Source organism: Danio rerio, chromosome 5, assembly GCF_049306965.1.
Source record: "Danio rerio strain Tuebingen ecotype United States chromosome 5, GRCz12tu, whole genome shotgun sequence".
NCBI lineage: Eukaryota > Metazoa > Chordata > Actinopteri > Cypriniformes > Danionidae > Danio > Danio rerio.
Window position 1 is genome coordinate 43,064,136 of NC_133180.1, and position 15,406 is coordinate 43,079,541.

A 15,406-nucleotide genomic window follows, 5' to 3' on the forward strand; every position below is an offset into this window, starting at 1 on the left:
GATGCAGTTATAAAAGAGCAGAAGAAATGATATATTGATGCTTTAAGCTGATATGCCGCCTATTTCAACATGACGCACATCCTCTAAATCTGTTGTCATCGTGATTATCATTACCCAGGCATTGTGTGATGGTGAGCAGGCAGAACAACATGGTGATCAAGGCTTATTATTCTCATCTTTGCCACTGGACAAAAGAAAGAAAGAAAGAAAATACAGCTTTTAGAGCAGGCCATTCAAGATGCACAGAAATCATATTGGGGTCACAAGGCTTTCTCAAAAGAAAAAGCCACTATGCACAGCGGAATAATGAAATAGAAGTCTTGAGCATGAAGCTTTTAACGTGCAAATTCAGATTTTTTCTTTGGAATTATTAGGATAGCGATGGCTGATCCTAGACCAGTATAAAAAAGTCATTCCGCACCCGCAGAGCCGCAGGCAGCTGAGGGGAAGTGCTCAGCAGTGTGCTTCATCACACAATAATACAACGTTAATGGCACAGAATGGTGTCTTTCTTCGGCCCTGAAAAACGTCAAGGCAGGATGTTTAAGGAACGGTGGTCCTAATTACGCTTTTTATACCCAACTCTGATGTGATCGGCGGTTTCAAAAGAGATGCATTATTGATCCACTTCACAGACAAGTTGTATTGATTGCGAAATCCTGATAAGAGTTTGACTTTCTCCTTCGTCTAACTCTCTCCACCCTTCTCTCTCTGCAATCAGAGAGCGAACTTCGAATAAGGGCTGGAAAATATGACCTGTGGGTGCTTTTTAAAACGCATTTTGATGAGGACGTGACAGAGGATGCCCCGGCTGCGTGGCTTTGTGTGCTGTGCTGCAATCATGTGTAATGGCTGAGCTAGTTGGATCCGCGTCTCTGCCTGAGTAGCAGCTACCCAGCATGGCTCTACCCGCTCCTGTCACACGCCTGTCGTACAGTCAACATCTCCGCAGCTTTGTTATTCCTCCTTGCCTCCAGAAAGGTCGCAGTGCTGTGCTGTAACTGCAGGACATTTCTATCTGTGTGTGTGTGCGTGTGTGAGTTAGTGTGCATATCTGTCTTCACTGCCAAAGATGACGAGGCCTGCTGAAATATTTGACATGACAGCAGTTATTCAGCACCCACAGCTCCTAAACAATAATGGCACAAGCAACACAAACCACACACAGGGACAAAGCTGTCATTTTATGCTGATCTGGGTTTCCTGATTATGGCTGCTGACCCTGACCTTTTTAAACTGACTCAACGTACACCATCAGCTGTGTCTGCTGAAATCTACACAAGCTACTAGTTTTGCGATCTTCCACAGGAAACCAAACCCTTTTTGTCATATTTCTTCTGACTGTCTGTCACAAATATATTAAAGCGATAGTTCAGCCAAAACCTTCACTTGTCACAAACCTGTTTGAGTTTAAGACGATATTTTAAATGATTTATGAAACCTGACTTTCCTGCTATAATGGTTACATACATTCATCAAAATTTTTCTTACAGTATGTGAAAAAAAAGAAAACTTGTACACTTCTGGGACCACTTGAGGGAGAGTAAATGTGTAAATTTTCATTTTGAGATGAACTATCTGTTTATGCATTCAATTATTAATTTTTTTTGTTGGCTTAGTCTCTTTATTAATCCGGGGTCGTCACAGCAGAATGAACCGCCAACTTATCCAGCAAGTTTTTACGCAGCAGATGCCCTTCCAGCTGCAACCCATCTCTGGTACATCCAGTCACATATTCAAACACACTCTCATACACTATGGACAATTTAGCCTACCCAATTCAACTGTACCGCATGTCTTTGGACAGTGGGGGACACTGGAGCACCCGGAGGAAACCCACGCGAACGCAGGGAGAACATGCAAACTCCACACAGAAACGCCATCTGAGCCGAGGCTCAAACCAGCGACCTTCTTGCTGTGAGGCGACAGCACTACCTACTGCGCCACTGCCTTCCCCTATCTGTTTATTCTGTTTAATATTTAATATAAGAGAATCAAATTTATCGTGAAGGGGCTTAAATCTGTCATCTAACAATTCCTCAAGATTTAATTCATTATATTTTCATAATTTCCGTACACTGTGATACATTGCAAGTCACTGTGGCCTCTGACAATAAATGTGGAAGTGGCTGAGTTTGTTAGAAGCTACATGTGAAGAGAGACATATACTTAATTTTCCTTTTTGGTCAGATTTAACTATACTTCATTCAGAGAAAAACATTTAAGAAATGTTTTAAAAAAGCACATGAAATCATCTGAGATGAAACCCTACTTACAAATCTTCCAACAAGATCAGTTTTTTAATTATAAAGCACAAATGAATCATTTTAATGTGTCATTATGGATTGTGTTATGTTTTATTCTTGCTTCCTAGAAGCTCTCTTATTTTTCTGGATGAATATTCAGATTGTCATTAGACTGCAATGAAAATGAAGTGGTTTCTAAGAAGTGAGGGCTAAATTACCAGGATCGAGTTTCCAGGAAGTGGAAGACATATAAAATCTCACAGACGCTGACTGAAAAAGGTCTTTTCACAGAGCTCATGCAAACAAAAGAACAATTTTGACAGATAAGGAACAAAGAGACTAACCAACAGTTTCAATTATAGTTCAGTACACAGAGTACAAACACAGGTCACGGTTTGACATCATTGGGACTTGTCCGTCAATTATTAAAAATGCTAAATAATGTTTATATGTAAATGTCGCAACGGTCTCTGAGTGGATAGTTAGGTCAATACAAAAACAGTAGTCTTTAGGAAAAATAGCCATCGTCACACGTTTGTGTGTGTGTGTGTGTGTGTGTGTGTTTGTGTGTGTGTGTGTGTGTGTGTGTGATTTATTGTATGTGCTTAAACTTACAATATGCATGTAGGCTGTAATGAGTGGTGATGAGATTGCTCTTCAAAAACATCAATGTGGTAGTAGCACATATGGGTTTGTTAATGTTGACCTAGTTTTGAAGTGGAAAAAGGATATTTAATGGTTGCCTGAGTGTGGCAATGTAAAACTACCACCACCTCAAAAAATAAACTATGGTGAAGATAGATGAATGCATTCTGAAAAATAGAGAAAATAAATGTTTCGGCAGAATAAAAATAAGTTTGTGAGAAATTTCACCCAACTTTCATGGTTGTGGCTGCACTATAAAATGTTCATCTCAAAAATTCTGCATAAGATTTTCTGATGGACCTTCATGCTTGTTTTTAAAAAAACATTTTCCATCCTATTTGTCACATCATGCCTTCATATAAAACTGCAATAAATTAGCTACATTTTTTCATTAATTCAAGTTCCCATACAAAAACGATAAGCAAGATTTTTAAATGTCCTGCAAAAAAATGTCTCCATAAAAAAAAATACAAAATACCCTGTTTATAATTTTTGTATCAGCGAATGATTGCTTATGCCAGATAAACTCTTTCCTTATTTTGTCCCTTCAATGACCCACTTTCTCAAACAATCTGTTATGGAAAGATTGTGCAATTTTCTTTGACTGCAGGGTAAAAATGTGGAAGACCAACCTCATGTGAGAATATGTTTTGGCATTTAACACGGCCTTCTGCTTTAGTTAGAACCCTCATTTCCTTGTATGCTGTACGTGGGTTTTGTGAGTCTTCTCTGAGCTGATATGCTGGCAGATTGTGAGCCAGCTGATATCCTTTCTTCTCTCTAGAGGAAGTGTTTTTCCGTACTGTGCTACTCCTGGTGGACTAGATTTCGACAGGAGATGGAAAAACACATCTGTTCTCTATAATTTTACCTAAGCTGATAAAAACAACATACACACATTGCCAGCGGCTCTGATTAGGGATCATATTCTCAGTTCTCTGATCCTAAATGCCTCAATTTACCACAAACCTGACAACAGAGTTGATTTAGTATGCCTGCAGTTTTATACTAGACCGGCTATAACAGTTCTCTACAACCTCAAATATATATCAAAGGCCGTCTTGATAAACACCTATTACTACCCCCATAACATTCATATTTAACAGAAATTAGCAATAATTTTCAAAGACAGAGACCAGGGGTTAGTTTACGGCGCCTGAGCAGCAGATGGCGGTACACACTGAAACATTTACAGATTCATCCCTCAATTTCACTCGACTGAAGCAACATGTCTGCGCCCTCAACACACGCGAAAACAAACATGGAGAGTACAATAACCTTGCACAAGAGTTAACTTAATTGAAACCCCGTATAAACATCCATTTTGTGTAGAGAAAGCTGATTTCAGCGATGACTTTGCGGAGCTGCGAGACGTTTTTACGCAGATCTCTGCGATTCTCGACGGCCCTCAACTTGACAGCATTCCCCGAGCACGAGCAGCTGTATCTGCGTGTGTCATCAGGTGATTTATACATTACACAAAATCTGTTCACTGTCTTTGCATGTCATGTCGGCGTGCTGATTTGTGTGTTAAAGATCACAGGCTGGTTGTTTCTTGTCTTATTCGCCGCTTGGAATAAAATCAAACGCATTGACAAACTACAACAACAACAACGTCAATCACTCAGTCTCTCTCTTTACCTGTCGCTTGTCTTTTTCTTGCTCACAGGTTGCTCAGTATTTCGTCCACAGACAGTGAGGAAATGTCTCTTTCACTGGACCCCGGCCTGCACGGTGTCCCAAGGTGTCTTTTTGGACAGACTTCAGAAGGGAGCTGCTGTGACTGACGAGAGTCTCTGTAATCAGCCAGTGTCTGTTTCACCAGACAGAGGTAAACATTTCCTGCCCCTCTTAAAACCAAGGCTGCTGTATTAAAGATAACGTCATCAAAACAGAAACTTTGTATTTTCTCCTCATGCGCACATGTGATATTTTAAACTGGTTAAGTTAATTGTGTGTGTGTGTGTGTTTGTGTTTTTTCTTCACAGCCCAACAGTTTTCCTTATTAATGAAAGATCCTGATCAACCTGAAAATGCCAAATCTCTTAAAGTTGCAATAGTGGGTTCACCGAATGCAGGGAAGTCCACACTGACGAATCAACTGCTGGGTCGAAAGGTATATTAAGATGATATACAGTATGGATGAAACATTAAAATAATGTTGTGTTAATACGTTTAGGTTTGGTACCAATTCCCACTATTATCTACTGGCTTATTATCTGCTTGTTAATAGGTACAAGCTGCTTATTATGCTTATACTTATAATGAATAATCTTATTATGTATGTTTAATATCACCCTGTAAATAAAAACCTAACTACTAACTATTAAGAAGCAGTCAATTAGATTGAGCAAAAACCTTTTAATCTTTTATTGTACGTAATGGTTTATTAATAGTAGGAATTGTACCTTAAAATGAAGTGTTCTGTGAAGTGAGGAAGTCTTCTGGCACTTTGCACAATCACATACATACAAATATATATGTGTACATCCATGTAAAGAAAATTATTACCCGTGACTTCTAGTGATACATTCAGGTGAGGTGTTATTAAGAGAAATGATTGTTACGTAAAAAAAAAAGTTGCATTATATTCAGCAATATTGCCTATAATCCATACATCCTTGAGAAATGATCTTGAACATGTTTGTTGGACTGTCTGAAGCAGGAGTCTCTAAAATAACTAATGCATGGGTGGAAGTTTTCATGTTACACCTGAGAGTGACGATGCATGTTGTAATTTGTTCTACTAAAAAGGACTTGTGCTCATCCTGGAGGCTGCAACCTATATAGACAAACCTGTTGTGAATGTGCTCATTTTTGTGGGTGTGCAATGTTGTCAGGAGCCAGAGGTAATAATTCTGTTTTGCCTGAATCACCTAATACCATGGCTTCATCTAAAAATCTGTTCTGCCGGAGAAATAAATCTGGTAGCCTAACCTGTTAATATCATATTTCTATATTTATTTACAGTTGTTTGCTGTTTCATCAAAAGTGCACACCACAAGATCACGTGCTGTTGGTGTCCTGACAGAGAATGACACTCAAATTGTAAGTACATATGCTGAATATCCAAATAAATGTCTAGCCTCTGTAAGAAACATCTCTATTTACTGTTAGTGTATATAATTGTAAGTATTGTATATATATTTTTATTTTGTTCAGGTTTTGTTGGATACCCCTGGTCTCACCACACAGATAAAAGCTAAAAGGTGAATGTTTAATCCAACAGTTTCCTAATGACATTTAATAAAGTGAATAATCTCCCATCTCACTGTATTACGCAATAACAGTAAATAAGCCATTTGTGTGTTGATTACCAGAAAATTGTACATACTTTAACTCTGATGTAACATTCTTCTGGTTTGCAATGGATGTGGTAATAAATGTTTACTCAAAAACTAAAATGAGTAGTTGTGATATATTTGTTTAACAGACACCAGCTGGAGAACTCGCTCTTGGTGGATCCATTTAAGTCACTAAAGGAAGCTGATTTAGGTAGTAAAATCTTTTCTTGCTTTTTTTGGTTAGTTAGTTAGATAGATAGACAGACAGACAGACAGACAGACAGACAGACAGATAGATAGATAGATAGCCTTTGATTATATTAACATTAATTTGATTATATTAACATTATTTTCTTTCTGGAAGTTGAACCTGTCTGTTTTTGAGAGAAAAAAAATCACAGTCACATTGGTGTAAATTTCCCACTTCATTCAGAAATAATGTAAAACAGGCTACTGTGTTTTAGTGTCCCTTATTTCTTAACAAATGCTTGAAATTGAACTTTGTTCAGAAGTAGTTCAAAGTAGTTTTGAGGGACAGAAAATGTTCTGATAACTAGTCTTTTCCTTTTATATGCAAGTCAGGTCAGCTAATTTTGCTATATTACATCTGAAAATATGGAAAAGCTGGTGCATATACACTTGCTCTCCCATCAAAGAAATCGCAAACTAATAGAGTAAAACACAATGGGTAAATAGTCATTTGTCTCCTTTCACATCTTGTGATTCAGATGACCAAAGTCGTAATGTTGGGTGAAATTGTAGCCAAAAAGGATGATAATCTCTGTGGAATTGCTCTGTATGATGTGCTGCATCACCATCTTCTTCATTTTTCCCTTTGTATTTGCAGTGGTGGTGTTAGTTGACGTGTCTGATAAATGGACCCGCAGTAAGCTGAGCTATGAGGTGCTGAAGTGCCTGGCCCTGAATCCAGATGTCCCTGCCGTCCTTGTCCTCAATAAGGTATTAGCTGTGTCATTTTGTATTGATTTGTCCCAGTCCAAACCACAGGATTTATCTATGAAGGAAATTACCATCTCTTTTCTTTAGATATCCCATCTCTCATTTGACAGAGAGAGGGAGAGAGAGAGGGCTGTATTTCTGCTGCTGTTATCACAGAAATTACTCTTCCTGTCAAACTCCGTCAGTGATTTAGTAACCTTAAAAAGATATTTCACCCACAAATGAAAAATCAGTCATTATTTACTCGCCTTTAAGTAATTTTTCAAACCGGTTTGATTTTTCTTCCTTCTGTTAAATGCAAAAGAAGATATTTTGAAGAATGTTAGAAACCAGCAGCCATTAGTAGAAGCAACAACGACAACAAAAACACATGATTCAATGGTTACAGGTTTCCAAAAGTTTTTAAATAATAGTGTCCAACCAACCGGCAACCTCCCGCTCTCCCTCAGGAAGCCAATATGGAAGTAACTAAAACTGCAATTCACCCGAAATTCCTCTAGTCCTGGCCGCTCCTGGCTCCAAAACAGAGCAAATTTCAATTGAGCCCACTGTTAGAATGGCCAACTTTACAGCAGAAAAAAATGTGTTTACAGCCTGGTACAAAAAAATATTTTGGTTAATACAGCTAATATTACCCTTCATGACAACTGTGAGGGGGGTGAACTTTTTTTATAACTCATCCGTTTTCTTTATATTAAGTTATATTAAGTTTGCATAATTAAGGGCGTGGCCACTTGATTGACAGCTAGGTCTCGTTGGTCGCCGTCACGTCACCTCAGCTGAATCCTGCAGATTAGCCACTGAACTCGGCATATTTATCGTATTTCTTTGTTGTTTTATGTGGCTTTACACAGTCAACTGCCTTTTGGACTTGTTTCCTACGATTATTAGATGGCATGGCATGCTGAGAGCACTTAATTAAGCTCACAAACCATTCACGTGGCCTCTGTTTCCCATGTGAGTAAAGTTATATACTTATATACCATCTCTATACATGTATTTGTTTTATTTAAGATCATTTATCGTTTAAATTTATATTTAGAGCTGTAATGCACTTCAGAATCTGACAAATTGATTAGCTATAGGCTTTAGAACAGTCATCTAAAGTGTTGTCATACAGTGTTATGCTGGATTTCATCAATAGTCTTACATTAACTAACACAGACTATATCTGAAGTGTTTGGAAGTAATTTGCGTTTTCCTCATGTTGAAAAACGTCATAAGGACAATGTTTAGTGGCTGAAAACACTTTATTGATATAGTATACAACCAAGCACAAGTGGTCAGAATACAAACGAGTCACAGGTGATAAAGTATTAAGCGTTCTCCCAGAGTAAAGTGTGTCTGAACCAGTTCCAAGCAAAATGCTAGCAGGTGTCTGTAGTTCCGCTCACTCTCCTCCTCTTTGCCCTTGTTTGGTATCCCGCCGTGGGTGTGATGATGCGCGAACAAAATGGCGACGGTTGGCCACGCCTACTTGTGGCTACTTTTGCGCTCTTTAGAAACCTATGGGTGACGTCACGGATACTACGTCCATATATTTTACAGTCTATGTGTCCAACAGAAGTAAGAAACTCAGGCAGATTTGTGAAGGGTGACAAGTGAAGGGTGAGTAATTGATGACAGGACAATTTTATCTCTTTAAAGTCCACATAAACTGAAAGCTGTGATTTTTCTTTCATAATGTGATGCAGGGCCTAGAGAAACTGAATATTAAATAAGAAAACAGTGGGCTTGGCTTGTTTTTTTCTGTTGCGAGCTGAATGGATGTAGTCAAGTGAGAGGGGTCTGGACGCACACCTGGTGCAGTGCAACCTGAGCTGCATCCAATGCTTTTTAATGGGCTCACCTAAGCCCACCCATAACCCTATCCCTCACAGTGACGTCATTCGCTCCATTTGAGTGCATTGTGTCTGACATTGCATCGCAGAGTGAAGCAATCTCAGTTTGCATCATAAAGGCTGCATCCAAATACTATTGAGTCAAGTAGGCATCTTTAGAAAGATCACATAATTGGTTTTAGGGTGCTTTTACATTTAGACTTTAGTTTCAGAACCTGGTGCATTTGCCCCACCTAGCGCGTTTCATTTGGGTATATGTGAACAAGATATTCACGCTTGAATCCACAGCAAAGCAATTTGTTCAAGACTGCATAAATGAAGTGGTCTCAACTCAATTTAGACAAACACTGGAGCGGTTTGAATGTAGTAAGAAAGCCATCCAATTTAACAAACCAACGAAAAGCTTATGTTGCAATGTGTGATACATACTAGAGCTGCACAATATTCTGTATCGATATCAGTGTAATCATTCGCAATAGTCACATTGCGAATATAAACAATTTTGAGGCTAGATTAAAATTGATCAATTTTACAAGTGGGTTTGCAGCCTGTGACTGTGTGAGGGTCTTAAAAGCATTCAGGCATAAGCAATTGTACCGTTTATAACTTTGACTAACTACTTAAGATTCATTTATTCATTTAACATTTGATTATTTAATTACTGTAATACTGAATACAGGTGGATGCCTGTAAAACAATAAAATACTGTTTATTTAATTTGTATCTTTTTCTTCATTGAATTTATGCTGGTTTTTCTTCATTGAATTAGCTTGTTTTGCTAATAGCATACGTAAAAATGAACCAAGGATTAACCTGGAGCGCAGCGGAGGTCAAATGCCTCATCAACATTTGGTCAGATGAACATGTAGCATTTAGTATAACAGCTATACAAATTCCACAAAAGCACAGTAATTTACAAAGTATTGAGTAAGCGTCTGCTAGACATGGGTTTCAATCGCTCCATAGAACAGTGACGCACAAAAGTCAACGTAAAAACATGCTATTCACTTCACTCCATTTCTGGAGACGAGAAAGATAAGTTTACCTGCTTCCATAAACTGGACAAAATACATGGGATTAATCTAGTGTTTGTTTGAAGATATATTACAAGCTAACAGACACCATTTCTGTTCATTGTCAAAACTGACAGTTGGAGGGGCGTGGTTAAACATGTTAGCAAAGCCCAATACCTCTAAGGCGTGTAATCTGAGAATTTAACTGAAAAACAAGCAGGAAGTGCATCTTCAGGTTTTAATTAAAGATTAGAAGGGCAAACTTTTTTATTCCTTAATGACATGCAGAGATGAATTCCTCACCACAAAACTAGCAATGCGAGTTAACAAAATCATATGGTTAGTTTTGATTTTTATTTGTACTTTAAATACAACATATTCTAAAGTATTGACTCTGAACGCACAGGTGGACTTACTGAAGAACAAAGCGCTGTTGTTGGACATCACGGCACAGCTGACAGAAGGCATGGTGAATGGAAAGAAGATCAGAATCCATGGCGCATCAAAACCAGTGCGGAAAGCAGCAGCCGGAGCCAACAGCAGACTTAAAGAAAAAAAAGCTGCTGGGAGCCTGGAGGACGAGGCGGATCATGAGGACAAGCTGAAGGCCCTGAAGAGCCACGGGGGGTGGCCGCATTTCAAAGACGTTTTCATGCTCAGTTCTATTGACCATGAAGATGTGGAAACATTAAAGGTATAGGCTTTTTGACCTTTTTAGTTTTTACATATGCAATCAACTATTGATAGCTTTCACGTGACATCATAGCATTAGGGGAACTCCGGGTGCTCCGGTTTCCCCTACAAGTCCAAAAAATGTGCTACAGTTGAATTGGGTATGCTAAATTGTCCGTAGTGTATGTGTGTGAGTGAGTGTGTATGGATGTTTCCCAGTGATGGGTTGCAGCTGGGAGGGCATCTGCCGTGTAAAACATGCTGGATAAGTCGGCAGTTCATTCCGCTGTGGCGACCCCTGATTAATAAAGGGACTGAGCCGAAAAGAAAATGAATGAATGATAACCTTGCTTAAAAATACCACGGTGTAACAGTATTGTGATTACTGCTTTAAAATAAGTTATTTTTAAATGTCTGGGTAGAACAAAAAAATATATTTTTCTTTTAGGAAACATTTATAATATTTTGGAGCAGTAAACATGTCTGGCTAAATAATTCAAATTAATCATTGACTTCTGTCTTCATTTGTGTAAAAAACAGATTTCTTTACAATAAAATCTTACATATACCACGGGAACAGTATAACAGAATATTTTAGCAGTAATATTACCTTGACTTTTCCAAACCACAGTAAATGTTGAAACCGGTTATCGTCTCATGCCTATGTGGAATATATACTAACCAATGAGGAGACATGCCTGAGAGAAAGAAAACCAGCAAGGCAAAATTTCTGGATTTGTGCCAAGTAGCAGCATTCCTGATTGACCCATCCCGATCTAAAGTGCCTATATCTGTCAGTACTTTTGTACACTGTTTCTATTTTAATTTGCAGTTAAAAGGATAGTTTGCCCAAATATGAAAATTCTATTATAATTTACTCATCCTTGTTTAAAACCTAATTGAGTTTCTTTCTTCTTTTGAGCACAAAAGATGTCCATTGAATTCCATTGTATTTTTTTTTCTGTTATGGAAGTTAATGGGTCCGAGCAACAATCATTCTACAATCATGAAACTATTTTACATTCTACGTTTTTTTTGTGTTCAACAGAAGAATAAGAGCATGAAAAGCATATGAATGAGAATAAATATTAAAGTACTTTTCCTTTTTTAGTAAACTAAACTAAAATGCAAACTATGAAAGCAGAAGTAATCAAATAATCAGTTCAAGTGATCAGTTGAACAACTGAATCTAAGCTAAATAATCCGATACCAAATAAAAAAACAGACACTTATGTTCTACACTGCCATCTTCAATGATTGAATCGCTGAGGTATTCTCACCAGTATAAAAATATACAGTGCTCAGCATGCACAATTACACCCCTCACAAATCTCTCTTTTAAAATCATATTTTTTAACAGGAAGCTTTACAATATAATATTTGTGCATATACATTAGATTAGTCAGTACTGAAGCCAAATCTAAAGCTGATCTAACAAAATAACTTGCGATAACAGTACAAAAACTAGCACACCCAAATTTATATATTAGAGAAAAATATTAAATACAAATTCAAAAAAAGAAGAAAAATCAAGAGAAACAAAATTCGGTAAAAAAAAGAAAGAAATAAATTTTAAATATTTTAAACATTTTGCTAAAATTTTATTGTCGCATTTTTCAATTTCTAAACATGTTTGGTGACTAAAATATTATTTTAATAAATATATCTCCTTAATAAATCTGTTTTGTTTAAATGTACCTAAATACATTGCCTATATTCACTGAGAAATAGATTGTACTCAGTTACTGAGCACTGTAAATATCTCTGAATTGGAGCTCAGGCAGGGACCTGACCATTTATAATCACTTAAGAATGGGAGCAGGTGTTTAGATGTACATGGATCACAAGTACCCATGTCTATTTTCTATTCTATATATATAGCACAAAATATACAGTTTCTGTCTTTTTGTTATGCTGACAATTTGATTAAAATATTTGTAGCATGAAACAGAAGGAAATCTGAACCACTTATGCTGCGTTTCTATGGAGGTCTCAGTGTAAGCTGCTATTGCGTCTGCTTTTTTTGCTCACCAGGTCTTAGCACAGGTCACGTGACTGAAAAAGATCAATTGACACTTTAATCTCAAGTGTTCTGCTGCTTATCTTTAATTTGCCTGTGTTTAAATCTGCAAAAGAGGTACTTGTTCGTAGCTGCAAAGCCTTGCCAGTGGCAGTACCACAGTGAGGTCCTGACAGATCAGAGTCCTGAGGACGTGTGCTTCAATACCATCAGAGAGAAACTACTGCAGAATCTCCCTAAAGAGGTGCCGTACACTATGACACAGGTGGGTTATGATCATTTTTGATTTGTTAACGCACACACTGCAATTCATGGTCATTATTTTTCTCTGATTTTAACTTTCATTAAGCAAGGATTCAGACAGCGAAGACTGTTATAAAATTTTTGACAAAATATTACTGTTTCAAATAAATGTTTTTCTGGTGAATAGAATAATTATTATTGAATCCTCAAACATTTTGTTTGCCCAAATATATTTATCATTGCAACTTTTCCACATTGATAAGAAAGTAATAAGGGAGTTCGGTAACACTTTATTTTAAGGTGTCCTTGTTAGAAATCTTCCATGTACAGTATTTACAATTAATTATGCATAATTTCATGCAACTAACCCTAAAGGTAACCTGCAATTTAAACCAAACCATATAACAAGTACATGTAATTAATTATTATATATCAGTAGTCAAATGAATAGTCATAAACACATTAAAAATGAAATCAGTAGAACTGATCATTATTTCTGAAGGATCAAGTGACTGAAGACTGCAGTAATGATGGTAAAAGAGTGTGAATCGGTAATTACATTTTAAAAGATGCATATATTAAATTGTAATGCTAAGTGAATAGTTTGAGATTAATACTAATGATATTGTAGCTCTTATGAGAAAATAATATTGTGACAACATATCACAGTGTTTTGCTGTTTTTAATGTTGTGTTCTTTATTACATAAAGACAGCCATACTCTCATTCCTTTCCGACTATTCTTTGTATAACATGTTTTAATTGAGTTTTTCAAGATTTTAAAATAATTCAAATCCCATACCCACAACTTAAGCCAGGCAGACTTAGGAAAAAAAACAAAATTAAATAATAATCCTTGTTAAAAGTAATAAAAAAAATAAAAATAGTATTACAATAAATAAATTAATAATAATAAAAAAGAATTACTTTCAGCTATTCTTTAAAAATATTGAACTATTGCAACTTGATTATACCTGTTATTTATAAGTACATGTTATCTAAAAACTCTTTTCAGTATATTTCAGTATATATCAGTATACAGATGAAATCAGAATTATTAGCCCCCCCTCCCTTTTTTTTTTCTTCATTTTTAGACATTTCCTAAACTATGTTTACCAGCAAGGGAATGGTCACAGTATGTCTGATAATATTTTTTCGTCTGGAGAAAGTTTTATTTGTTTTATTTCAGCTAGAATAAAAGCAGTCTTTAATTTTTTGAAAGCCTTTTTAGGGACAATGTTATTAGCCCCTTTAATCTATTTTTCTTTTTGATAATCTACAGAACAAACCATCATTATACAATAATTTGCCTAATTACCCTAACCAGCTTAGTTAACCTAATTAACCTAGTTAAGCCTTTAAATGTGTATGTGTGTCTTGGAAAAATATGTAGTCAAATATTATTTACTGTCATCATAGCAAAGATAAAATAAATCAGTTATTAGAAATGTGTTGAAAGAAATCTGCTCTCCGTTAAACAGAAATTGGGGATAAAATTAAACAGGGGGGCTAATAATTCAGAGGGGCTATTAATTCTGACTTCAACTGTATATTTTACCCCTGTATAACTCTTGATTTGATCTGTACCAAAATAAATAATTGTATGTATTCTTAAATGTCACAGTGTTTCACTTATGATTTTGCCCCTCTTTTTTCTTTTTCTTTCTAGGAAATTGAAGTCTGGAAGGAGTCTGAGGATGGGGTGCTCGACATATCCATCAAACTGTATGTGCAAAAGGAAACCCATATGGTGAGCTCTCTGTTTCATAATGCTCGTCTCTCCTCTTTATATTCCATAGAAACATTCATTTATTTAAAAAACTATTTATCACCAGGCAAACAATTTGATACTTCACTATAAAATAAAACCTTATTTTTCATTCCTGCAGAAAATGGTTATCGGTCCTGGAGGTCAGCTGATAACCAGAATAAACCAGGAAGCTGGAAATGACCTGATGAAGATTTTCTTGTGTAATGTGCGCTTAAAAATCTCGGTGAAGTTGAGGAAGTGAAGTTAACTCTGTTAACTCTTCAGATGACAGGTCATAGCCTGATGCATAAAGAAGGACACAGAAACCTTAAAAAAAAGAGATATTTAAGAGTGAAGAAATGGACAAGAACTCAAAATATCTCTACTTATACAAGATATCAACAGATGTTCTCAAATGAAATTCAAGTTTGGCATATAACATGGTTTTCTGTTTAATTTTAGTTGCAAGACTGCCATTTGTTTTATTAACAATACTGGGATACCATCTGCCTATGCAGTTTTATATGTCACTGCTTTCGATTGATCAAGCAATCATGTAGTTCTGCACACAGTGAACACAGCCTCACTTTCTTACGCTCTGTTTTTTCATCACTAGTATTTAATGTCTTCAGTGGTCAGGCTGTTATCTGCCACTGAGGCCTGCTCTTTTACTCAAAGTCTTGCGTAATATTATTACACTGACCTGAAATCAGCCAACTGCAGGCTTTACCCC

At 36.6% G+C, this 15,406-nt stretch overlaps 3 protein-coding genes across 3 annotated transcripts in view; 1 reads left to right on the top strand and 2 right to left on the bottom strand.

Moving 5' to 3' along the window:
- Positions 1 to 4,718, bottom strand: part of fam222ba (family with sequence similarity 222 member Ba) — a 97,613-nt gene extending 92,895 nt beyond the window's left edge. Inside the window, exon 1 of the mRNA XM_073950543.1 lies at positions 4,533 to 4,718. The gene's annotated coding sequence lies outside the window, so the exon portion shown is untranslated. The remainder of the gene's footprint in view (positions 1 to 4,532) is intronic.
- The window catches only part of LOC137495624 (flotillin-2a-like), a 204,384-nt gene that overhangs the window by 151,283 nt on the left and 37,695 nt on the right, over positions 1 to 15,406 (bottom strand). The gene's annotated exons all lie outside the window — the stretch shown is intronic.
- On the top strand, positions 4,129 to 15,189 carry eral1 (Era-like 12S mitochondrial rRNA chaperone 1). The gene is made up of 11 exons (NM_001128747.1): positions 4,129 to 4,353; positions 4,561 to 4,722; positions 4,880 to 5,007; positions 5,862 to 5,939; positions 6,054 to 6,100; positions 6,325 to 6,386; positions 7,023 to 7,135; positions 10,396 to 10,683; positions 12,797 to 12,946; positions 14,593 to 14,673; positions 14,813 to 15,189. The coding sequence occupies exons 1-11, from the start codon at positions 4,242 to 4,244 to the stop codon at positions 14,933 to 14,935; spliced, it is 1,344 nt and encodes a 447-aa protein (NP_001122219.1). The 5' UTR covers positions 4,129 to 4,241; the 3' UTR covers positions 14,936 to 15,189.

Coding starts and splice junctions, on each gene's coding strand:
- eral1 (NM_001128747.1), top strand. CDS start 4,242: ATGACTTTGCGGAGCTGCGAGACGTTTTTACGCAGATCTCTGCGATTC. Junction 6,387..7,022: donor ACTAAAGGAAGCTGATTTAG/GTAGTAAAATCT, acceptor TTGTATTTGCAG/TGGTGGTGTTAGTTGACGTG. Junction 7,136..10,395: donor CCGTCCTTGTCCTCAATAAG/GTATTAGCTGTG, acceptor CTGAACGCACAG/GTGGACTTACTGAAGAACAA.